General features: G+C 49.4%; 1 protein-coding gene and 1 long non-coding RNA gene across 2 annotated transcripts; one reads left to right on the top strand and one right to left on the bottom strand.

Annotated features, from left to right (window-relative positions):
• Window positions 1–6166: 6166 nt before the first annotated feature.
• LOC132656813 (uncharacterized) lies at window positions 6167–19569 on the top strand. The gene is made up of 3 exons (XR_009594556.1): window positions 6167–6452; window positions 15686–15741; window positions 18394–19569. It is a non-coding gene; the product is annotated as an uncharacterized LOC132656813 (long non-coding RNA).
• Dhodh (dihydroorotate dehydrogenase (quinone)) lies at window positions 12507–25871 on the bottom strand. The gene is made up of 9 exons (XM_021657843.2): window positions 25542–25871; window positions 23674–23886; window positions 21435–21634; window positions 19564–19646; window positions 14909–15096; window positions 14365–14478; window positions 13566–13719; window positions 13313–13472; window positions 12507–12861 (listed from the first exon to the last, which is right to left on the bottom strand). Exons 1-9 carry the CDS (start codon window positions 25560–25562, stop codon window positions 12807–12809), a joined length of 1188 nt encoding a protein of 395 aa, XP_021513518.1. The 5' UTR covers window positions 25563–25871; the 3' UTR covers window positions 12507–12806.
• Between the last annotated feature and the right edge of the window lie 586 nt (window positions 25872–26457).

Below are 26457 nucleotides of genomic sequence, written 5' to 3'. Positions count from 1 at the left end.
AGAGCTGCTGGGGCTATTGTAACAGTCAGTCAGGAGCTGCCTGCCGTGGGGTCACATGGGCCCTGGGAGCTGAACTTAGGTCCCCTTCCAGTAATAAACATTCTGGACTGCTGAGCTGTCCCTCTAAACCCTGGTGGTTTTTAGTTTCTGAAGCAGGGTCTCGTGTAGTCTGGGTGTTCTCAAATTTGCTTTGTAACCGAGGCTGGCCTTAAACTTCTGCCTCTACTGTCCAAGTGCCAAGACCACAGGTGTGTGCCACCACACCTGTCCTAAGGCTCCCATTTTCTCTGCCTTCCCCCACCCCCTCTTTTCAAGGTGTGGTTCATTTTCTGGTTTTTTACACCAAGGTAAGTGTTTCACATATGGTACATACATGTAAAGACCCACCATCCCCTGAAGCCTTTTACTGCGTCCTATGTTTTCATATGCTTTACTCAACCACTGACACACATTTTGCACTTTTCACTTTGGGTCAGGTTTGCTCCATACCTTATCTGGTTTATGCCTTTTTACTCACATGGATGTATGTGCATACGGCATGGTGGTGAACTTGCAAACATGGGAGTTTTCATGATTTTCCCAGGTTGACTTCAGCTCCAGCAGTGCTCACCAAACATATTTCATGTAACTTTGAAAACTGGCTTGTCTTTTTTTCTCTCAAGTTATATTATTAGGTGCAGTCAATTTTAGACTTACTACATCTTCCGTGGAATTGATCGCTTCTTATGAAATGTCCTTCCTTCTAGCACCTCGTCTCGCCTCGAGTCTCCCAGGATGCTAGAACTTTCTTCTGATGAGTGTCTCTGTACGTCGTCTTGTCGGTTACCTTCACCTTTCAACTGGTATATTTGCTTTATTTATATTTCATGTAATTAGAGGTAGGGTTACTTTTAAGCGTACCGTTGCTCTAATTTTTTTTTAATCCTCAAGTTCCATTTTCTTTATTTCTCTGTTCCTACCTTTATTACACTACTCAGTTTTTGTTGGTTTGAGTGGGGTTTTGGTGAGGGTATTTTTGTATGTTTGAAATAGAATCTCGGTAGCTCAGGTTGCCTGAATTCATTAATAACCCATTAAGTAGTGACAATCCTCCTGCCTCAGCTCTCAAGTTTGGGGACGACAGGCATGAGCCATCACACCTGTCTGTATTGCTCAGTTTCTGTATTCTTTGGTTTTTGTTTCATTTTGCTTTGTCAGGTTTTTTTGGAGGGGGTATCATGGTCACGTGTGTTAACTTTTATTTCATTTAATATGTGTGGGGTGGGGAGGTATGTGCATGCATGCACACGCCTATGCCACAGTGCACATGTGGAGGTCAGAGGACAATGCTGGGAGTCGGTTCCCGCCTTCCACCATGGGTGTCAGGGATTGAGCTGGGCTTCATCAGGCTGGCATGGCAAGCGCCTTTTACCACTGAAATATCTTACTGGCCTGTGCTCAGTCTTTAAAAAGATTTTACGGAAGGATTTGTGAAGACGGATTTATGAATAAAATGCTTGTGACAGAAGCTTGAAGACCACAGTAGGAACTCCACCACCCCCATTAATGCCTTAGGTCAGCCCTCCCCCCTCCCCCCGCTAATCTTGACCCTCAGGAGGCAGAGACAGATGGTCCATGGAACAAGGTGGCTAGCTAGACCAGCTGGAAATGGCAAGCCCCCGGTTCCGCCAGGGAGGATTGCAATGGAGACTCCAAAATGTCAGAGCTGTCAGAAATATGAGACTTCTGCCAAGGAGAGCTACAGAGAGGGGGTGGCGCCAGCCCGAGAGAGGGAGGGTATGTTTGTATGCTTCAGGCAACAAAGCAGGAAGAATGGAGCTTCCTAAGCCCTTTGATGCTGAAGTCAAGGTACCAGACTTGGAGCTACAAGAGTTAATGTGTGCCCTGCTGGGCTTTGGTCTTTCCCTAGTCCAATACTCTTCACTATGGCCCCATCCCTCCCTTTTGGAATGGGAATGTATATTCTGTACAATTTTATGTTGGGGTGTGGAGTTTGTATTTTATCTTACAGGGCTTTACAACTAAGAGATTGCCTTGAGTCTCAGAACAGACTTTGGGCTCTTACATGGTGTTGAAACTTTAAAGACCACAAGGACCTTTGAAGTCAAGTTAGATGTATTTCATGTTATGATATGGCCATAGGTCTATGGGGGACAGGGAACAGTGCTGTACTTTAAGTAGGAACGTTCCCTTATAGACTAGTATATCTGAATGCTTGTTGGCACTTTGGGGCAGGTTAGAGAACCTTTAGGGTGTCCAGCCTTGTTTCGGGAAGCACACGCCTGGAGGAGAGCTTTGAGACTTCTAGCCCTGCCCCTCTTCCTGCCTGCTCCCTCTGCTTCCTGTGTATTTGAAATGTGCTCATCCATTTCCTGCTCTTGACACCTGCTACTGTGTTTTCCTTCCATTATGGACTCTCCCTGTGGAACCATAAGCCAAAATAAACTTTCTCCCTTAGTGGTATTATTTGGGGGTGCTGGGGGTGGAACCCTGGGCGCTATGTGTGCTAGGTGAGCATGCACGCTACATTAAGCTAGCTCCTTGGCCCTCTTTCATTTTCTGTTTAGAGACAGGGCCACTTTCAACTACCCAAGCTGGCTTTTAGCTTGTCAGCCTTCTGTGTGGCTGACTTTACAGACCTCTGCCCAGCCCCAAACACTTTCTAAAACAGTTAGTCCCTACCAAGTCGGAGAAGGGGTTGGGGGGAGGAGGAGAAAGAGGAGGAGGAAGAGGAGGAGGAGGAGGAGGAGGAGGAGGAGGAGGAGGAGGAGGAAGAAGAGGCTTGAAATGCAAGTAAATTAGGACAGATTTACTATTGGAGAATTTAAAAAGAAAGGGAAAACCCAAGACATTGTAAACAAGTTATAAAGTGGAGCAACAGTGGACAGGAGAAAAGAAGGGCATGCCTCACAGCTGAGAGGAAGCTGGGGCTGTGGGTCTGTGGGGAGCGCTGACTCTGGCTCTAAAGGCAGCGCGGTGCAGCGCCAGCACTCAGAAGACTGGTGAAAGGGAAGGTTTGGAAAGCAATGGGCCGAGCAGAAAACACTTTGGTTAGAAAGTGTGTGAGGGGTGAGTTCACCAGGAGGCTGAAAACAAAAGAGGCACGCATGCGTTCGCTAAGTGTTGATCTGGTGTCTTTAGTGTGCCTGGGTGTTTTAGGTGGCGAGTCGGCAGCAGAGACTAGCTCAGACAAATGCCTTGCCGTCCAAGAGCCAACATTCTCGTGAGAATTTAAGGATGACTAATGCATGGAGGTGAGTGGGGAGTGGAGATAGAGAAATGCAAGATATATAATAAGCAGAACCTAGAAGGGGCTGCCATGACAACTATGAACCAAAAACAGTTACAGCAGAAAAACTGTATTTCAGCAGCTTACATACTTATCTATTTCCTTCAAGATAGTTTTTTTTCCAAGTCCCAACACCAAGGACACCCTATCGCTGTTATGTCTGGTTGGGAGAGGTGGGCCCCCAGCAACAGACTTTTTTGAGGGTGGTGTTTTTGTTGGCGGTGGTGGCGATGGTGTGTGTGTACGTGTGTGAGATACTTCTCAGTCTCTGAGACATTAAACTCAGATAGACAATCAGTGTCTCAGACTGGTGGAATAGGGAAGACAAGGGTGTGGGCAGCATGGACAGAGACCCCCATGGTTTCCTGGGGTGCACATGGCATCCCAGCAGGATCAGAAGAGGAGTGCTGGAAGCCAGAGCATGTTGCTCAAACTTGCGACCTGTCTCAGTAAGCAAATGGGACAGACACTCCTGTTATGACACCCCTTCCTTGAACATTGCAATCAGCTCCAGGGACTTCAAGGTACTGCCTTGCCGGGAACACAGGCTCTGCTTCCAACTGTGTGCAACTCTGTTCTCAAAACTGGACCACTGGCAGATTCGCCAGTGTTTGCACCATAAGCATCAAAGTTTCAAGCATTTAGAAACACTTCTCCAAAGATCAACCTGCTCCCAAAAGTCATCAACCCAAACATTGTAAAAAGGAGGAATTTCCATGATGCTGGCTGCCAAACTACACATGATCCTCGAGCCAACCCCTCCCAGCAAGGACAGATAAGCAGAGACGGAAACCTTCAAAGTCTGTCACAACTTTCAGTAAAATCTGCCTCTTTCCCAGTAAGAAAAAGGTTAAACAAAGGCAAGAGAGTGTTACTATAACTCTAGAGACTGACTGCATCCAGAGTCACACTGACTTGGCCCACTTTCCTCACTCTGCATTTGTAGGACAGAGGGCCTGCTGGGGCCTGGATAACCAGTATGAGCCCGTTGGTGTTTGTTTATTCTCCGCCATCAGTGTCCCCAGCGATGCCAGCACACAACTTGGCTCTATTTGCTGAACTAAATGGAAGGTAAACAGAACCTCTGCTCTCAAAGTTTGGGGAGGGAGCAGAAATGATGCAACATCATGAGCCAGAGCTACCTGCTCTCTGTCTGGTAGAATGGCTGGTCCTTGTGAACCACCCTCCAAGCCTGTTAAAGAGAAGGCAGCCATCACACAGCAAGGACAGGCCACATGTGAGGGTCTTCGCCATGGGCCAGGCACTATTCTGCATGGATTCTAACACTGACTGATCAGATTCTTCAAATCCCCACGGCAGAGAAGACAAGCCTGAGACACAGGCCAAGCCCAAGACCACCCTCGGGCCCTGATCTGCTTGCTGATCCTTCTGGGATTAGGGTTCCTTCATTGGCTCCGGTTCCCACCAGGTCCCCACAGCATCGCCTTTCAGAGTCAACCATCAACACGCCCTTTAATCCTGGGTTACGGCCTGCCTTACTCAGAAGTGCTTCCCACAATGGCCAGGCTGACATCATCTCTCAGTAGCGATGGTGGCCTTGAGGAAATCTGAATATCTGATTTAAAATGTGAACATGGCAGTGGCGCCAGGCAAAATGGGAGAAAGGCCTTAAGACACTGCCCCTCCCCCAAAAGCTGGGGAATCCAATGCTTTGAAGAGAGTGAGGCTCTGTGCCAGCTGGGGCTTCTTGGTCCAGGCCTCCAGAGACATCTAAGGACACTGTAGCAGAAAGGTCCTCAGGAGCTAGCACAAACCATGTAGACCATGGCTGGGAAGTCCATTATTAGGCAACAGCCCATGGAAATGCCTCATTGCATTCAGGCAACAGAGTCCCAACCAGATGTGGGGAGAAGCCACAGAGCCCAATACCTTGACAGAGATCTCTAGAGGGTGTAGAATTAAAACTTTTGAAGTCAGCCCAAGGAATCAGGCACTGTGTACACCTCCCAACCCAGAAGGGACTTACCTCCCACTGTAGAGTTCCTTTTCCTGCTGTGGATTCGGCCCCTTGTGTTCATGTGTGGCTTCCCAGAGAGAAAGAGCAGCAAATGCATGGTTAGTCCATCCCTAACACGTAGCCCAGCCACTGACAAGCAGGGTCCCAACAACAGATGACGAAAGAATGCAGGGCTCCACTCCCTTTATGCACAGGTTTGGGTTCACTTTTTAAGGAGACTCACCTAAAATTGAAATTCTGATCTCACCAGTCTGATATATTTTGGGTCCCAAGACTCAGGATCCACACAGACTGTTAAGAACTGTTAAGACTGAAGGGAGGCAGAGACAGGCAGATCTCTATGAGATCAGCACCAGTCTGATCTACATAGATTCAGGCCAGCTGAGGCTACACAGTGAGAGCCTGTCTCAAAAAACAAAAAGAGCAAAGAAAAGGAAATGTTCATTTTCATGTTGTGGTGGTGCACGCCTTTAATCCCAGCGCTGGAGAGGCAGAGGTAGGCAGATCTCTGTGAGTTTGAGGCCAGCCTGGTCTACAGATCAAGTTCCAGGACAGCCAGGGCTACACAGAGAAACAACAGCAACAACCAGACTCCACATCCAGAATAACCGAAATTGGCCCCACCAGGGCACTGCTCAGTGACTGTCTGGGGCAGGAGGAGCCGGTGTTACTCCTGGACCCAAGCCAGCTGGTTGACAGGCCACAGGCGGGGCGGCAGCTCGGCCTTCACCCTCTGTCCCTTCTTTTCTTTCCCGTAGGGTGCAGGAAAATTTACTTTTCCACTCTCACAAACCTCCCCCGGGTCATGTGAGGAATGTGAGTAGCTAAGCCCCCCCCCCCCAAGGTTCAGTCCTTTGGAGAGCTGGCCCTGATGCCAGTTCCCAGGTCCTTCACAACGCTGCAGAGAGGTCACTTTTGTGTGTTAATTCCCAACCTTTCACCACCCAACCAGGGCCCCATCAGGTCATTCCCACTCTGCTCCTGCTCAGACACCACTCAGCCACGTCTCCTGGTGTCCAGGTGCACAGACTTCACTTCCCTCCTGTGGGGAATGTCACCCGACTGCCAAGACCCACTCAACACAGTGGAAGTCAAGACTAGGCGTCCATCAAATTCTTCAGGTGCGCTGACCAAGATCTTCACCTGAGAAGGAGCCTGAATGAAGCACCTCTGGACAGAAAGCAGGTAACAGCTCTTCCAGGCCAATCCGACATTTGGGAGGCCTCAACCCCTCTCCTACTTAACCGGGGTTATGTTTGGCTGCAGATGAAAGAAAATGGTCTAGAATACAGCATTAAAGAGGTGACTGGAGAGGAGGCTGCAGAGATGGATCAGAGGTTAAGAGCACTGGCTCTTCTACCAAAGGTCCTGAGTTCAATTCCCAGCAACCCATGGTGGCTCACAACCATCTATAATGAGACCTAGTGTCTTCTTCTAGTGTACAGGAACACATGCAGGCAAAACACTATAGAAATAATAAACAAATAAATCTTAAAAAAAAAAAGAGGTAAGGTGAGGAGGTAGAGTAGGCAGAGCTCTTACTGGTCATTCCTGGCCACCATCATCTCTGGGAGGATGACCCCTATCCCCAGGGCTAAAGTAGATGCCAGAGCTGCAGCCATAATACTCAGGTTTTAGCAGAAGACCTCCCAGAAGGACCTCCCAGTGCTTTCACACTGAATAGTGATGGGGTCATATGACCAAACACAGATATACCAGAGATTGGGGAAAGGTAGTCTTTAACCCAAGAATCCGGAATGTAGATTCCAGGACAACTGATCTCTCTTCAGGGATAACTACTCCAGACTCAAGGAAACCAGAGAGCAGGGCTGGAGAGATGGCTCAGAGGTTAGGAGCACTGGCTGCTCTTCCAAAGGTCCTGAGTCCCATTCCCAGCAACCACACGGTGGCTCACAACCATCCATGATGAGATCTGGTGCCCCCTTCTGGCCTGCAGGCACACATGCAGACTGAACATTATGTCAATAATAAATAAAAATAAAATTAAAAAAAAAAAAAAGGAAACTAGAGGGCACCCGGATGAAACTCAACTGGCTGTGGAAGGAAAGTGGGATGTAATATATATATATATATATATTATATTATATATATATATATATATATATATATATATGGACAGATTAAACTTACACAAGACAGAATTCCCAAGTCTAGATTGAAGACTACGGTTATTAACCTATTTGTTTAGATGCTCTGCATGTTTAACATGTTTACTGATTAGGGGCAGTCATTCTACATTTGGTTTGGCCGTTCCCAGGCTTCGTTGTGTGAGGCTGACAGGCTCCTGGTGATAGCAGGGCGATGACATGGATCCCTAAAGCCCTTAGCCACAGCCCATTGCACGGCTGCTGGGTGTGAGAGAGAACATTGCACCTTGGACCTCAGAGTCTCCAGAGGTTCTTCCTCTACTCAGATGCAGCAAGCAGCAGGATCCTGTTGCCAGTTGGAATGACATCACGAATGCACGATATCTTCCACAGCAGTCGGTGGTGGCCCAGGACACTGCTGTATAGAGTAGAGCCAACACTGGACTTGGGAGGATTAGAAGTCATCCTCCATCACTTCTGCCCACATCGCTGCAGAACAGTCATTTTACATCCATCTGCACAATAGGAATAATCACCGGCCTAATTGGGCTAAGGACTCATGGGTAGTTCTCTATCAGGGTTCAAGATGACGGGGAAGATGACCCTGCTTGTCCCAGTGAGACTGTTTGGTCCTGTTAGGCTCCCACCCACTTGTCCACAGACGCCAGAGCTAAATGAGCTTCTCCAAAATCACCTGCTTGTGGTGATCAAAGGAGATGGCCAAAATGAGCCAGGTACAGTGATACACACTTTTAACCCTTCCTGCAGAGGCAGGCAGATCTCTATGCATTCAAGGCCAGCCTGGTCTACTTAGGTGGTTCCAGGATAGCCAGGGCTACCTAGTGAGATCCTGTCTTGAAAACAAAACAAACAAACAAAAAACCAAACCAAAAAATTGAAGAAAATGTCCAAAATGCAGGACCAGGACATAGAAGGTGGGGGTGTCTATGCCGATAAAAGGGAGGGAAACAAGAAGGGGAGGAAAGAGGGGCGGTAAGGAAGGTCTGATAACTGACGTGGGGCCTTGGGTGTAGGTGTTGGTAGGTGCTTCCCTAGTGTGCACTTAGCCCTGCGTTGGATCCTTGGAGTAGGACGGTACATACCTGTAAACCCAGCACTCAGGAGATGGAGGCAGGAAAGTCAGAAGGTCAGGCTCATCCTCAGCTGCTTACTGAGTTTGAGGGCAGCTTGACCTACGTGAGACTCAAATGTGTCTCAAGAGTACATACAGGTGCCTACATAGGAAAGCATTATGATGCTCATTTTCTGTGCTAAAAACCAGCACGGTAGTGAGGATAATAAAGAAAATCACCAACTCTTTAATGTCCCTCTCGTCAGAAGAAAATAGAGCTGGTGTGGTGGCACATGCCTGTAATCTCAGCACTGGGCATGTAGGCAGGAGAATGGTAACTTCAAGGCCAGCCTGGGCTGCATAAAAAGTGCCCAGTCCACCTTGGCTGTGTAAGAACCTGTCTGCATACGGTAACTAACTCCCTCCCTTGAGTGGTGGATTAGTCTAAGTGGCTCCTTTTCAACTGCAGTTGCCAGGTAGAATATGTGACGCCTGACTGAATTAGAGTTGCAGGTAAAGAGCCATGAACTTCACTCTAATGCATCCTGCATGTAGTATCATAGACCTAAACGTCCATTTGTCATTCAAATGTAATTGTGCATCCTGCTATTTGGAGCGGAAACTAGCAACCCTGCCGTGAATGTGGCTCAGCAACTGTGTAACTTCCAAGCCTGAGTCATGTAAGGTATCTAAAGCTTCCGTCTGCTCTCTTGTACCCTACCACTGTGGAGAAGACAGATTCGATATTGTGAAGACACTAACCACAGGCTCTGAGGAAATCTTCCTGCTCCAGGCCCACACCACCTGCCAAGTTAGATGAGGAAGTATCTTTTCGATGTCTTTTGTTTGTTGGGGGTTTTTTAGGTTGTTTTCAAGACAGAGTCTCTGTTTAACAGCCCTGGCTGGCCTTGAAATGACAGCCACCTGCCTCTGCCTGGGTGCTGGGATTACCATGCCCAGACCCCGTTTGCTTGTTTTTTAAGTAGTGGTAGAAGTGGGGTTGTTACTCAGTAGCAGAGCACTCGCCTCCCATGCTCAAAGTCTTAGGGTTGATCCCAAGCTCTGAAAAGAAAACAAAGACTTAGTTGGAGCCTGTCTCTTTAGTGTGCTTGTTCGAATGTGTGTGGCGGCCAGAGGACAACTTTGCATGTTGATCACAGGCATTGTCCCTTTTTAAATTTCAGGCAGGGGCTCACACTGGCGTGGAGCCCTCCAAGGAGGCTAGACTAGGCAGGCGGTCAGTGAGCCCCAGGGATCTGCTTGTCTGTACCGTGCACACCCAGCTGGGTTCAGAGGATCATCTCCGGTCCTCTCGCTCTTAACCTGGGCCCCCGCTCTTCTGGACTAGTTCTAGTTAATCCCTCAAAAGCCCTGCCCCTTCTCCCCAGCACACTAATACAGGACTCTGGTGATGAGTAGTATCAAAACTAGCAGCCAATGTTGGTTAGTTTGGGATGTACCAAGGGATGTTCTAAGGACAATAGTCCATAATAGCTGTCCTTACCCTCTCTTTACAAATTTGTAAAATATGCAATGTCCACAGCTGATGAGAACATAATGCCTGGCACTTTGTGGGCATCTTTCAGAAGTTGCTCCGGTACCCTTTAATCCAAAGCAGCCCTGACAGAGGAAATGAGCTGCAAGTGAAGTAACTTCCCAGGATGGCTCATCTCTCGCCACTTGAGTGATGCAATGAGTCAGCTGAGGACCTCCTGCTCCGAGCTGGGGTGGTTCTGATGTACCTATTAGTGCCTGGGGCTCCTGGCTCTTCACAGCCAAGAGTAGGTATCGACCTAGACTAGAAGCCGAAATTCACATCTGGTCGATAAGCCAGTTCCAATGGTTAGCACACCGGCTCATACTTCACAGACTGGAGATGCCACATCAGGTGTGAAAATTCCAGCCTTCTCTTACCAAGCTGGAAGGCTGGGCAGAAGGCCGACAGCCAGAAGCAAGGTCCTTTTCCAGCACAGCCTCTGGCTGAAGCTGATCTCCACTGAGAGTAGAGCCCAACGCACTCACACTGGCTAGCCATGTCATGCAGCCCAGGACAACACCATCAGTGACCTGCTGTGCTCTCCAGGTTAGATCCCAAGCTGCTCCATGCCATGTCACTTTCCACTTGTCTAAGTGGATGGTGTTATGGGTTTGGGAAAGGCTGCACACTGACCACTGGGACACCACACTCAGACTGATGGACATTTATCATACACTGAACACAAACTGACCAGTTGGGGCCATAATCTGGGCTCAAGAGCCAGACTATGATGGTTTTTTTTTTTTTTTTTTAATACAAAAAACATAACCAGGTAGCCAGATGTAGGAGGGGGGGCATTGTTACATCATTTTGACTAGCTAAACATCATCGATTTTGTTTCAAGTTTATTGTGTTGTATCTAGGTAGTTAGACAAAGCACTGAGCCGACTGGCTGGGATTTAAGCTCTTGGGGGCTTTCCAGCTTTCTGGGAGTAAGGAACATGGCAGGATGTTTCCATCTTTAACTCAAGCAAAACAAGCCTTTATCTAAGCAGCAAGTACTGAACTACTGAACTGTATTCTGGTCTCAGGCACGTAGTAGACCTGAGAACTTGAACTTAATTTCACCTTATGATCAAAATGGAGACTTGGAGGCAAAATGGCTTCTGATATGCTAAAGGCTACAACAGGTGTTAACAGAGGAGCCATAGTTATGTTAAGAACTAAAGTAGGTCTCAACAGAGGATCTATAGACTTAGGGCAGTTTACAACAGATGGCATGTTGTCTTGTTCAGGCCTTCATGGGCAACTGGACAGAAAAATGTGCTGGCTACAGAACCGACCTCAGAAGCAGACCATCAGGGAAATAAATGGCTGGGCCAGGTGACTTTGACCAAGTGTGAAACACACCAGTGCTGACAACTCTCAGAAGCAGCTCCACTTAACACCCAAGCAGGGCCTAGGAGCACGAGCCAGGGTGTCCGCTGGGGCTCCGGGAGACAGCAAATACAATCACAAGAGAGGACTGGCTAAATACATCTTACTGACAGAGACAGGTCAGACCGGCAGGAGGCGCCACCTCCCCACGGTGAAGAACTGCAGAACTGTCCTGCGTTGTTTGCATGAAATGCTGTACAGCTATAAACACGGACGGGGCGGGCACACCACAGTGGACGTGCTATGGCAGCTTCCAGGCATAGGGGGCCTCAAAAGCAGAAGCCACTCAGCATCGAGGTTTGGAGGAACAGGAACTTCTACGAATTTGAGGGTACTGTACATTTTCATCTTTAGTGTGCTGGCTGGCTTTTAGGTCACCTTGACACAGGCTAGAATCATCAGAAGAGAAAATGCCCCACCAGACTGGCCTGTGGGCAAGCCTGCGATGCATTTTCTTGATTAATGATTGGTATGGGAGGGCCCAGACCACTGTGGGCGGTGCCACCACTGGGCAGGTGGTGCCGGGTGCTCTAAAACAGGCTGGGCAAGCACGAGGAGCAAGCCAGTAGACAGCACTCCTCTGCATCAGTTCCTGCCCTGCCTGACTCTCGCCCTGACTTCCCTTAGATGGGGGGTGGCCCAGAAGTATCCGAGGAAATAAACCCTTTCCTGCCCGAGGTGGTAAAGTGGTGTTCTTGGAGAAGTATGCTGAAGCGCTCCTGGAGGAGAGTCGTGCTGAGAGCTGACTTTCAAACGCTGCAGCAAACTGCAGGGCATGGTGGCACACACCTTTATTCCCTGCCTTCGGGAGGCGGAGTCAGGTGGATCTCTGTGAACTCGAGGCCAGCCTGGTCTACAAAGCAAGTTCTGGAACAGCCAGGGCTGTTACACTGAAAAGCCCTGCCCTGGGGCGGCGGGGAGGGAGGGGGGAGTCTTAGCAATAATAGTATATAGTAGCAACCTTCTATTTATGTGTGTATATAAAACCAGTGTGATGAATGCTGACCCCTGGTGGATAAAATGAAAGGCACAGAGACTTCGCCTGTACAACTGAAAGTCAGTCCTGGGAGCCCCTGCACCACGGAGGAGGCTCAGGAGGACCTTCAGCATCTGGGCAGAGACCTGGCCCCCAAGGAGGGACAGGATTTAAAACAGGTTTAAATGGCTTTATTTTCTTCATGATGTCTCCTCCCAAAGAGCCAATGTCCTTATGATACTGAGGGACCCCAGGATTCAGATCCAAAAAATGACAGTAGAGTTCGTGCATGGTCTCCTCAAGGGATCAGAGAAATCCTTCGCTGACTAGTGATGTCTGTGATCAGCCCAGCTAGGCCTCAGTTCAAGGGACATGGCTTGAGACAGATCCTCCTCTCATGATGCAGCCACAGGGCTTGCTCGAGTGGGTGCGTTCTGGGCACCCACTGGACACGTTCTGGTAGGTACCATTACCTCCGGTGATCTGCTCCAATGGCTTCTGTGACTGTGTTAAAACCCCGCTCTCTGGAAAGAAAAGCAGCCTGTGTCCGAAGGAGCCCACGCTCGCCGTGAGCACACTGCTGACTACACCATCCCACCCTGCACACCCTGTGATGGCCGCTGCGCCCTCACCGAGGCAGCTGCACACAGGCCCACCGAGGTCTTTTGTGCACAAAGGGACGTGACTTTGCATCACACCTCCCGGACACTGCGTCAAAAACTCATTACCTGCTTTGTTCTGCTAGTACTCCTCTGTGCCCGGTCCCTGAGCAAGTGGCAAGCCTTGAAACAACACTGCCTCAGAATCACTCTGAATCCCCTTGGTACTGTTTGTCCTTGGGCAGAGGGTCAGCAAAGAAATCTTCCCACCCTGCCATCAGTGTTTCCCTCCAGCCCTTTGGGGGCGCACAACAGTTCAACGACAAGTGTCACTTTCTAAGTTAAGCCCTCTGACCACCTTCCCTGCCCCACTCACTTCAGAAGTGCCTCCAGCTCACGCTTGACCCTGACCACGACCGGTGGCCCCAGGAAGGTGAGGGATGTGTACAGCTGGACCAGGGAGGCTCCCGCCTGGATCTTCTCCAGGGCATCCTGCCCACTGCTCACACCGCCAACACCGATAATGGGAATCCTGCCTGCACACAAGCACACAGCAACAGTGTAAGGACCCAGCCAACACAGCGACGAGAGAAGATCCAGCTTCTCACACATGAGTAAAGAAGCCTTGCCTTGGGTGAGGGCGTACATCTCCCGGATGGTCTGGGTCGACAGATCTCGGAGTGGCTTCCCACTGAGTCCCCCCGTCTCAGAGCGCAGGGCACCCTGGAGGCCAGTAGGGCGACTCACTGTAGTGTTGCTAACAATCAGTCCATCGATGCCCAGCTGAAGTGTGTGACAGAGAAAGAGCCCTAAGCCATGGATCTGAAGGACTCCAAGAAACTTTTTTTCCTTCTGAGGATTGAAGCAGTTGCCAGGCTAGGGGCCAGTTCTGTGGAGCAAGACTCACACAGGCCTCACCCGTATCTTGCCTGGAGAAGCTATCGGAATGAGCCTCTCCATAGTCTCCTGCTGAGCCCATCACAGTGCCTAAGCAGGGTTGGACCTTTTGAGCAAGCTGTCTGGGAGAACCATATCTGAGGCCCTCAGGGAGTACACAGGAGGAGCAGGATCTAGGTCCAGGACTGCTCGGCTCACGGTTTCCCACTTCCCTTCTTACGGACGCCTGGTGTTCAGACCGGCTAGAAAGCGGACAGACAATATTCTATCCACATGAGACTGGCGGGGAGGCTAACACAATCTTTCTGGATGAAGATAGATCAGGAGCAAGAAAAAGGCTCATCAAACAGGTTTTCAAACCCACTGTCTGTCACCAGCTGAACTATACAATGACAGACAGACAGACAGACAGATAGACAGCATTGCACTTCATATAAAGGAAGTCAGCAGCCATTTCATGCTGGGTTGCTTCGGCAGGCAGGGGACAATGAAGGAGGCCCCTACCTAGCCCTGAACCACCCTGACTCAGACCTCTCTTGCCACACTGGCTATGTCCTCCTTGTCCTGGGTGGTGAGGTCAGGGGCAATCTTCACCAGCACTGCCGGCTTCCGTGTTCCCTTCAAGGCGTCCCTCTCCTGCAGCACCTAGGTTGACAAGTCAGAGATGGGGACCTTAGACCACAGCCCAGAAGTGAAGATCAATATTTCACACAGTCAAGTCAAGGACGAGCAGTTTCTTCCCCAGGGATAGCTGCTTAAGGGTTTTGATTTTTGTTCTTTAAAACAAGGAAGGAAGTGAGAAGTACTGGGCGGTGAGAAGTCATTCTGTTCACACACAGTGCTGGGGACACAGTGACATAAGCGATGTGCCTGCTCTGGCTGACCAGTGGTTTTACAGCCGTTAACTGCCTACTGCGTGTGACTGAGGAGGGGAGAGATCTGAGGGTGAATGGGAAAGGGTGGGGAGGGTTCCTACGCCAGGTGTGAAGAACAGCTTCAAATCAGTGCTTCACCTGAGGGATGAAAAGGAGTGAGGACAGGTTGGAGGAGAGCATGTGATGGTGTAATGACGTACCTTGGCCAGCAGGCGGCGCAGCTCAGCCTTTCCCTGTAGGTTCCGCAGACCAGCAGTGTTGGGACTGGACACGTTCACCACCAGGTAGTCGGCCAAGGGGCCCAGGACGCGAACACCCTGGGCATAGTCTGCAGCAGCATCCACCGAAGTCTTATTCTTCCCCAGGTTTATTCCCAGAGGCAGCCCGTCTGTAAAAACCAACAGTGTGCCCCCAGTTTCCCAGGCTACATTCTGAGTACAGGTTGGATGGCCCCAAATCTGAACCATCCTGAACCAGCTGACAGAGACAGTAAACCATTCATGCCTGGTGACTGAGAACGAGCTCATCATCTCCATGTGGCAAGTGTGTGCTCCTACAAGGATGCATCAGGCACACTGAGTCTTTTCTCCCTTAAAATTTAAATGGAGAAATTAGAAGCCTAAATACTAGAAATGACAGAAAAACAGTAGGAAGCTGGGCATGGTGGGCAATTGTAACCCCAGTTTGGGGAGGTGTAGGTGTGAAAATCAGAAGTTCAAAGTCATCCTCAGCAACCTAATAAGTTCAAGGCCAACCTGGGTTACATGAGTCCCAGTCTCAAAACAACAACAACAAAAAGCTGGGTTATGGAGAGAGTATCTCAGTGGTAGAGCACATGTTTACCATACACAAGGCCCTGAACAGCAAACCCAACACCAAGAAAGAAGCTTCAAAAACTTAGTAAGGCCCCCATTCCCAGGAGAGCACACAGATCTTCTCCTACAGGCTTCCTCCAGCACCCCATCCCTTTGTCTCAGCTGCAGCTCCAGGAGACACTCCCTGGAAAACCTCCAGACCACCGGCCGGGGACCAGGTAGGACATCTTCACTCTCCCGCCTCCCCTCCAACTCCCCTCCAACTCATCCCCAGCCCTGCAGACCACCTGCTGTGGCCTCCCCTTCCTCTCTGTCCCCATTCCCAGGGTTCTATGCAGACCCAGTGACACACCCATCCTTCCTCCCTCCCGTGGGCCCTCTCATCCCTTTCCTTACTCCCTAGTGTCAGCTCCCAATACCCAGAAACACTTTCTACCGGGACTACCAATGGCCACACCTGGCAGGATCCCACAAGCATCCCTACCGGGAACCCATAGCCACCACACTCTCTTGGGAGCCCCAGAAACCAAGGAACAGAACCAATCCAACAGAGACAAGACCAGATATCGGCACCTAGAACTATACAATCTTCTCAAACCCAGATACCTAGATAGCAGCGGAAAAACACAACCACAGCCAGGACGGCATGTCTCCACTAGAGGCCAGCAACCCTTCCGCACGAGGCCCTGAGAAATGCAAAGCGGGGAAGCACAAGTCAAGGGTATCAGAAGAGCTATTATGAATATGCTCAAGGTCCTTAAAGAAATATGAATAAACCCGTGAAAACGACACAGATAGTGGAATGAAACAAAGAAAGCAGTTCACAACATGAAAGAGTAGATGAAATCACTACAGGAAACCCAAACAGGTGAAGCTGGAAATGAAAACCTTTTAGGAACTGGAACAGAAACCTCAAAAGCAAGCCTCATCAACATAACACAAGAGATGGAAGAGAGAATCCCAAACATTGAAGACTAGACAGAAGAAATGTATACTCAAAGAAAATGTTACATCTAAAACAAGTCAGGTACAAAAGATGCAGCAAATCTAGGACACTATGAAAAGACCAAAACTGTGAATAATAGGGCTAGCAAAAGAAGACGAAGGCACAGAAAATATTTTCAACAAAATTAGAGAATAAAATTTATTTAACTTAAGGGAGCATGAGGAGGAGGAGGAGGAGGAAGAGGAGGAGGAGGAGGAGGAAGAAAGAGAAGAAAGAAGAAAGAAAGAAAGAAGAAGAAGAAAAGAGAAGAAGAAAGCAGAAGGAGGAGGAGGAGGAAGAGGAAGAGGAAGATTTGTTTCTCAGACACTTGGATTAGGCAAGTAGAAACAGAGTTTCCTTTTCAATAGAGACTCTTAAAATCCAGAATGGCCTGGACTGATGCTCTACAAACCCTAAGAGAGCACAGATGCCAGCCCAGATTACTATTCCCACCAGAACTTTTAATCACAGCAGATGAAGAAAGATTACTATACTATAAAACCAAATTTAAGCAGTACCTATGTACAAATGCAGCTCTAGAGAAGATGCTAGAAGGAGAAGTTCAGACTGAAGAGGCTAACCACACCCAAGAAAACACAAATAAATAACCTCACACCAGGAAATCAGAGGGGAGGTAGCTCACACCACCACAACAAAATAATGGGAATCATTGGTAACTCTCACCATTAATGGTTTCAATTTCTCCATTAAACACACACACACACACACACACACACACACACACACACACACTAATGGACTGGATTCAAAACCAGGATCCATCCTTCTGCTGCATCCAAGAAACATACATTAATATCAAAGATAGATATCACCTCAGACTAAAAGGATGGGAAATTATATTCCAAGCAAATAGAAGCATGTGGGTGTAGACATTTTAATATACAAGATAGACTTCAAACCAAAACGAATCAAAGGGCACAGTAAAGAACACTGCGTACTCACTGAGGGAAATCTACCCAGAGCACACTGCAATTCCAAACACCTACACACCAAACGCCCACATTCATAAAAGAGACACTGCTGTACATTAAGTCACATATTGACACCTCACACACTCACAGTGGGAGACTTTAATGCTGTACTGTTCCAATTGACATGACATCCAGAAAAAAAGGATCCAGAAAAAAAAAAAAAAAACAAACAGAGAAATGGACCTAATGGATAGTCACAGAACATTTCACTTAAAAACAAAAGAATATACTTTCTCAGCAACTCATGGAACTTTCTCCAAAATTGACCACACACTTGGACACAAAGTTTCAACAGATACCAGAAAATTAAAATAATACCATGCATCCTAACGGATCACCATTAAAGCTGGATAGCAACAACAGAAAGCTCACAAACTCATTGAAACTGACTAACTCACTACAGAATGAAAAATGGGTCAAGACAAAAATTTTAAACTTTTTAGAATGGAATGAAAATGGAAATATTAATATACCCAATCTTATGGGACATAGTGAAGGTGGTTCTAAGAGGCAAATTCATAGCACCAAGTGCCTATATATAAAAAATTGGAGAGATCTCACATTAGCAACTTAACAGCACACCCGAAAGCTCTAAAACAAAAGAAAGAAATCACACCCAAAAGGTGCAGATGGCCATCACAGTCATTCTTGGCCATCAGCCTAAAAGTAAGATTTGTGTAACTGTTTCCTAAGTGAGCTGGGGCAGGAGATTAGCCTAAATTTTATAGAACAAGGTCTCAAAGCTCTAACAGGAGTAAAGTGGATTGACAGTATGGCTTTCATGAGGTAAGTGGACCTTCCATTAGTGGTCACCTGTGCACACTGACAAGGCTCTGGGGTCAGGAAAGGCTGGCCTACTCTTTACCATCTCTTCTGTCAACCCCTGTTCCTAGGCATGGTGCTGGCAAAGCACTTCCACGAGGCTGCCAGCTGCCACAGAGACACGGGCAGAGCACACAGACACAGGACTTGGCCTCAGACTTGTCAGTATGAGGACACAAACTGGGTGAGAGGCGGACATGGGAGAATGGGCGACAAAGCCAGCAGACAGAGCACCACGGGCATTAAAAAGAAGAAATGGAAGGCAGGTGGCAGGAGACCCCACAAACCATGAAGATCAGCTTGAGACCTTCAAGGTTCTGCAGAGCTGGCAGGGTCTGGTTCTGTCAACGACAGGGGTTTAAACACTGTCGTTTCCTGCTCCTACCATCTGAACTTGCCAACTGTCCTTTCACCCTTAGCAACTCAAACAAATGCAGAAGCCCCTGGCTTCCTTGTCATGCTACAAGGCCTCTCGATGAGACTGAGATCCCTGAAAGAGATTCCAGAGGCAAACAAAGGGAAAAGCCCCCATGGATTGTAGGGGGAGCCACAGGTAGGGGGCTACCATCCAGGGCTTTGACCCCAAAATGCACCTCAGAGAGCAAAGCAGACCACAGAAAACAAACTGCAGCATCCCATAAAAAGCCATCAAAAGTTTCTTTTCTTTCCTTTTCTTTTCTTTGTTTTGTTTTTTGAGATAGGGTTTCTCTGTGTAGCTTTCACTGTCCTGGATTCTCTCTGTAGTCCAGGCTGGCCTTGAACTCTGAGTTCCCTCTGCCTCTGCCTCCCCGAGTGCTGGGCTCACAGGCATGCACCCCCAGCAGAGGTTGTTTCTTAAGTGAGTCCTGAGGACTCATGGCTGGTCCCTTGAATGGAGTAGTATGAGAACCCTTCTGTCCTTAGCTCTCTGGATGAAAGGGCAGCAGGGTGGGACGTGGGAAGAAGGCACTTAGGTCCTGTACACATCTTGGCTCACACTCACTCTCTGCTGACCTCCAAGCCAAGTTAGGACACAATCCAGGTTCCATGGGTGTCAGGGAGCAGCAAGGCATGGCTGAACTGTGGCATTCAGTCAGGGCCTTTGAGCTGCGGTGGAGGGCGGACAGTCCCTCAGTGGGAAGCGCCTGAGCTGCTCTGTGTGGTCTTTTTCTTTCCTATTGCTGAAGCTCATGCCCTCTCCATATTTTCCCCCATTTCTTTCAAATAGAGGAAGAAAGACCCTCCCACAACAGCTGACTTACCTGCTGTGAGCTTGGCTTGCTTCTGCTGTCTGGCCCTCAGCCGGTGTTCCACCACGGAGAGCCCATGGCTGTTGAATCCATACCTGGTGCACATAAACCCACCGAGGAGGGGCAGTTAGGAGGTGATAGCTTAGAAAAGGCACAGAGACCATTTCCATGCTCTCACCAATGATACCCTTCATTGTTAACCGGATGTGATTTAGAATCACCATGGAAACACACCTCTGGTGTGTCTGGGAAACTGTTTTCAGAAAAGTTTAATGGAGCAGGAAAGACCTGCCATTGACATGGTGTGGGCCCGTGTCCCAAACTGTGGGAAGGGGAAAGTGACCAGCATTGCTCGCCCTCTGCTTCCTCACTGGAGTTGCAAAGTGACCCACTGCCATGGGCTCCTGCCACCACGAGGGCTTGTACCCTCCAACTGTGAGCCAAATAAACCCTCGATGCTTTAAGCTACTTTTTACTGATATTTTGTCCCAGTGACAAGAGTGATAACTAATGGGGTCTGGATACATCGCTTTGTTGCTTACAGCCAGAACAACACAGTGTGGACAGTGGCTGGCATAGGGAACACTCACCTGTCCCTTCAGCAGGCCTCTACTCAACACATACCATGCGCATGAGCAAGAAGGCAAAGTGTGCAGGTGTCCAAGAGCACAGCTGCCTATCCCTTGATACTCGCCACCCCAGAGGGCTCTACCAAGTACCACCACCCTAAGACCTGAGGTCACTTGTAACAGCCAATCAGAAACATATGTATTTTGCCTGGCCAGTCCGAAAGACATCCATCCCTGTCTGTAATGCAACACAAAAGCCAGTAACTTGCAGAAACAAGTTCTTACTGAAACAAGCAGTAGGAAGCATGGCCACAGGCCAGCCAAAATCCCCACAAGGAGGCTCTCCAAAAATCTGTTAGCAACAAGAAACAAAGGTCTTCCCTTTGTCACTATGATAAGGACAAAGAACAAAAATGGGCAAGGCTTTACGCATCTAGGAATCTTGCTAAGAACAGCTGTACACACTGAACACTGCATCCTTGTTCACTGAATGCAGGGTAACCTGGGCAGGACCAAGGCTGCTGACAGTATGTGGCCACCGGCCCTGGCCAACGAGAGGAGATGAAAAGTCAAAGGTAAGTGGGCACGGGAGGACCACAGGACATTTAAAAAAAAAGGGGGAGGAGGGATAGTAACATTGACTGCACGTTAAAATGACTTTGGAATAAATTGTGTATAATTAAATTATAATAATTTCAAATATATTAGCAACTTTTTCCAGTTTTTAATGTAGCCATTAAAGTATTTGAAATGGCATGTGCGATCACTGTGTCTTCATAGGCCAGGGCTGGGCAAGGCCAAGGAGTGTAGGAAGGCACACAATGAAGCCTGCTGGCCCAGGCCTTCCCACGCTGCTCTCTGCGACCAGCTCCAGCCCTCAGAGCCCAAGTGGGAACACCTGGTAAAACCAGAACCTGTTTCCACGTTTGGGATGAGATCCCTGCCTGGTACACAGCAGATGTTCAAAGGGGCTCCTGAATATTCCAAATGAGAGCATGTCCAGCTACCACAGAGGTTCTCAACCTGTGGGTCACGCCCCCCTGGGACAACCCTGGGACAACAGGGGTGGCAGATCAGATATCCTGCATATCAGATATTTACATAATAGCAGCAAAACTACAATTACGAAGTAGCAACAAAAATAATTTTATGGCTGGGGGTCTCCTTAACATGAGGAACTGTATTAAAGGGCTGCAGATTAGGAGGGTCGAGAACCATTGCTCTGTACTATAAGGAAAACCACAAGGCAGGTCTTCCATCTCAGAGATCCCGGCAGGGGAGAAGATAACCCTGTGACACTGAGCCACCACCTACCTGTTAATGACAGCGTGGTCCTCGGGGAGGCGGAATACTCTGGGCCTGGGGTTTCCTTCCTGAGGCTGGGGAGTCACACTTCCCACCTCAACAAAACCGAAGCCCAGCTTGTAGAGTCCGTCCACAGCTTCCCCGTGCTTATCAAACCCTGCAGCAATCCCTACTGGATTTCGGAATTTATGGCCCAGGACTCTCACTTCCTGGGAAGGAGACAAAGTCAGAGATGTACACGGCTACACGGAGTGGTTCTCACAGCAGGGGTCCCAGTGTCCTACATCAGATGCCCCTGCAGCTTGCTAAGCATCGCAGGGCCCACGGACTAGGGATCTCCGGGAGAAAGGACACTCTGGGGATACCTATCTGTATCAGCGCTCCGTAGGGGTTCTGGAGCTACTGGAGTCTGACACCATCAGAGCTCAAGGCTGGGGGAGAGGCGGTGTCCTGTTCAAGTGAACAGGAGCCGGGTGCGACCTCGTGCAATCACAGTGTGCCTTCTCATCTACTCAACCTGGGCAGGAGAAGGGGTCCTGGGTGTCACTCTACTTGGATACCAGTGAGTTCCACAAAACAGAGCCTGTAACCAGCCTAGCATACAAGCCCCAGCTGACCCTTCCTCCGCAGCTGACAAGAAGCCAGCCTGTGGGTACCATGGAGAACTGGAGGGACGATATCTGCAGGCACGGGTGCTGGCTCCAGCAAGCTCCTAGAGGTCAGGTAAGTGTGCCCAAAGGAGAAGCCACATGGTCCTGAAGGCAGGCGATGAGGAAGACCCCCGAGGAAAAGGAAGAGTGTGCACGCAGCACTTCAGAACCGCGAGGCAGGAAGTACAGCTACAAGGGGACCTGCTTGAGGGTTGCAGTTCTCAACCCTGGCTGCGTGACTCTCTGAGATTACGGTTAAACTGATCAAACAGGAGGCCAGGGCAGCCAAGCGTCTCAAAGCACCCCACCCTCCCAGGACAGTCTAGTCTTCAAAGAGAACCGAGGAGTTAAGAAACGGCAAAAAACTCAAGCGAGGAAGGTGAAATGGACTAAGTGTGTCAACCCGCCTGGCTGCGGAGGCGGAAGCACCGGGAATAATGGCATATACTGAATGGGCCCGGCTACTCAGGAAGCTGAGGCTCGGAGATCATTTGAGCCCACACGTTCAAGACCAACCCGGACAACATGGACCAGTATCAAAAGACAAAAGGCGGAAGGGCCACACTGGCTCTGCCGTAGCTCCGTCACCCAGGCCCACTCTCACCTCCCTCTGGCTCCCCTTCACCCTGGTCCCAAGGGTGTCAACCCAGTTTGGCATGAGGAAAGCTTAAGGCAAGAAATGTTCTTTCTGATCTGACAGAAGCGCGTTAGTGTTTGAGGTAAAATGTCACAGCTGCAGGAGACTGTCTGGTGTGGGATGAGAAGAACCCTCAGGCAAGGAAGGGAAACGAAAACAGCAAAGGGCCCTAGATTTTTAACAGTAACTCTTCCCCCAGAGAGGTCTGAGGGCATCTTGTTGGTATTCCATGTTCAAATCACTGCTGTCTCCCATTTGGTAAGAAGTGCCTCAGAACTGGAAAGTGAACATGAGAACCGGGCTGCGGGCATGGGTGCTTTCCATTTAGCCTCCTGCAGCCTCCAGACCACAGTGCCGCTATGATGCCAGGTGGGCCAGGGCAGGTGGCGGCCTAAGACTTACGTCCTCCATGCCCCAGGATGATGACTGCATCTAGGGCCTGCTTCCAGTGGGGAAAAAGGACCCATCAGGCCAGGCACCCTCCCTCCCTCCCCCTTCACACCTACCCAAACAGGACATAACATCTACAAGTGACAGCCCTTCCCTGCTAATGCTGTCCCCCTGCATCCATCAGCTGTTTAATGATGCCAGAAGGTGTCCCAGATCATCAGAGGGAGCTCAGCAAGGTGGGACAGTAGCCAAGGCTGGTCACTAGAGTCAGAAGCCATGGGTTTGAATCCTGGTCCTGTCAACTCCTAGCCAAGTCACTTACTTAGTCCGTACCTCAGTTTCCTGATCTGTAGGTGGAGACAAGAAAAGGACCTATATCAAAGAGTAGTTCTGACAACTAAAGACCTAAGCATGAGCAACACGAGGAGTGCTGTTCCCCAGGTGCAGGTGTAACACATAGTAAAAGACAGCGCTCACACTGGGCTCCTGCAGCAAAGAAGTGTAGAGGTGCCAAAGGATGTGAGTCCTCCAGGTACCTAAGGGAAACACAGGGTGATCCAGGGGAACCTACCAGCATATCGGAGTCCTGAAATGTAGCTCGAGGAAGGAGCCCCAGGGAGGTGATGCGCACAGCTAGCCGGTGGGCTGACTCTGGATCAAGCAGCCTCTGCAGGGCTGGCATCAGGTATTCAGCATAGAAATGGTCATCCCCCTTGGCTGTCAGGTAAGAGGTGAAGAAAAGTCCTCCACCCCCAAGGATGAGGACTGCATCCAGGGCCCTTTTCTAGTGGGGGGAAAGAAAGGACCCATGAGGACTCCTGTCAGGCCAGGCTGTGGCACCCTTCCTGGCCCCTTATTAAAACTATCCAGAAGACATCTACATGAAATGACAGCCCTTCTCTGCTTACGCTGCCTCCTTCCATTTTCTGCCCACTCACACACCAGCCTTTGAGGAGGCTGTATCTACCATTACTGCTTTCACAGGTTTGAGCCCTGATTATTTTCAAGCCAGGGAAATTTTAAGACAGGCCATACTATCTCCTAGGGACCGTAGAGACTTTTCCAGGAATACAATACCTACAACCTATACAAAACATTACCAAGAACCATTCCTAAAACTTCCCCAGAATGGCTGTACTCCTCTGCTTGTATAGCAGTGCACATCTGTGGCACTCGGATCTAAGGAGAGGCTTAAACACTTGACCATCATTTAGGTGAGTTGTGTGACTGCTACACACTAAAACACACGTTTTCATATCTCCTTGACACTGTGGTTAGGACCTGGTGTTTGTTTATATTTTAAAATTGTACCTATTAAGGTAACTGGCCTGAAACATCCTATGTGTGTAATATAAAGGGGCTGCAATAGAAACACAGCTTCAGTCTTCTTGGGTGGCGAGCCACTACCCCACCCAAAAGTGGTTCACAAGGCTTTCTGATAATCACCACTGCCAAATGCTAAGTGGCTAGCTAACGCGTTCATTCCATCCTTTACCAAAGGCAAACAAACCAGACCTGGTCCCTGTCCTTCAGGAGAGTGTAATTCAGGGAAGAGACAAACTAATGGCCAAGAAAAGTCCAAGCCAAGACAGCTGACATGAAGGGCTACATCATGGAAGGATTTTGAGGAAGCTAACTTTCAAAGGATCCAAAAGCTAAAGAGGAGAGGGCAGCTGGAGAAAGGATCTCTAGGTGGCTGAAGCCAATGCGAAGGGCCGGAGTATGGGGTGGGAGACAGGAGAAGCGAGTGGGGTGCGGGTCAAAAGACAGATTTGGGGGCCTGGAGATGGCTCAGTGGCTAAGTGCACTTGCTGCTCCGCCAGCTCCCACGTCAGGCGGCTCACCATAACTTGAACTTTAGGGGATCCAACACATCTGCTCTCGCATGCATATATCTACGCGCGCCCGCGCGCGCCTACACACACATATATTTTTTTTTCTTTAATAACTTTTGTCCACTAAACAAGGAAGTAGCGGATGTGATCAAATTTGCCTGCAACGAAAACCAAGTATTCATTCTCCCTCCTCCGGGAGGTTGCAGACGCATGCCTCAAGCACCAATACCTGAGCCAAGCAGCAATACCTGAGCACGTTCTCCAAACCAGGGACATAACTAAGGGCTCTTCACACAGGGCTCCCATTCTAACGACACTTGATCTAGAAGGGTGGCCGGATGTCTTACTTCATTCCGCCAGGGGTCCTAGGCGAGCGTGTACTCATAGCAGCCCGACACTAGCTCAATTTAAAAACAAACAAACAAACCTGCTCCCATCGTCCACGCTCAGCCCAGCCTCTGCCCAGACACGCTTGCTTCCTGCACGTCCCTAGCTGCGCACACGTGCAGGCCATACTGCAGGGGCCCCAGGCTTTCACTCTCCCTGTCGCCCCCCTCCCTGCCCGTGACCCCCACCACGCGCGAGCCTCCCCAGCCACACTCACTCGCAGATGCGTCCACGCCATGCTCTTTCTGCAAGCAGGCCCGCCTCTGCCTCGGTTCCACTGGAGAATGCGGGTTCGGCTCTACCAATCACCCAAGCCCCGCCACCGGCCCCGCCCCGGACCTAGGTGTTGACTGGACAGCCGCGCGCGTGCGCCCTCGCGGGAGTCACGCTCGTTCCTCCCCGCAGGCGTTTATTTCGTTCGCTTTTGCTACTTCTCTGCCTTCTGAGGAACTCGGCCCTGAAATCCCGCACCCTCGTCTGGGCGTCAGTGAGGAAGAGGCTTCCAGAGAGGGGCGCACACTCCTCCGACGTCGGCTGGCTCTAACCCCAGCGCCCGGCGGTGTGCACGATCCTAATGCTTCCCTGTCCTTAGGGAGGAAACAAAGGGCGATGAAGCTCGGAGGTTCCGCAAGCTTCCTGGGCCCCTTCCTGAAACCGAAAATTTACGGAGCCTGTTTTACAGAGCACGTTCACATCGGCACGTTGTGAAACATAAATAAATAGAAATCTAAGTGCCGACTTAAAAAGTAAGCTGCCGTGTTAGTACGCACGGCTCTTATTTTGTCTTTGAGGTAGTATTAAGGTGTAGCGCCGGTTTCTCGAAAAGTAACTATCCTGCCCAGGCACCCACGTGCCTGGGTGTCGACTGAGGCCCGCAGAAAGCATTGAATCCCCCGGAACTGGAGTTACACATGGTTGGGGCCACTGTACTCATTTGCACGTACCCACATGCAGATATACCTACACATAATTTAAAGTGATAAAAATAGGTCTTTTTAAAGGAAAAAAAAAACATATTTGGCTTTCTGAGATTGGCTTGCTTCACTTAACGGTATCTTCACTTAACGGTCCCATGCATGTTTCTGTAAATGATATCATTTTCTAAGACCTGGGGTCTCACAGCTCAGGAGTTT

The sequence above is a fragment of the Meriones unguiculatus genome, chromosome 10 (assembly GCF_030254825.1).
Source record: "Meriones unguiculatus strain TT.TT164.6M chromosome 10, Bangor_MerUng_6.1, whole genome shotgun sequence".
In the NCBI taxonomy this organism is placed as follows: Eukaryota; Metazoa; Chordata; class Mammalia; order Rodentia; family Muridae; genus Meriones; species Meriones unguiculatus.
Note: the sequence above shows the minus strand (reverse complement) of the source record. Positions and strands in the feature narration are given on the sequence as shown.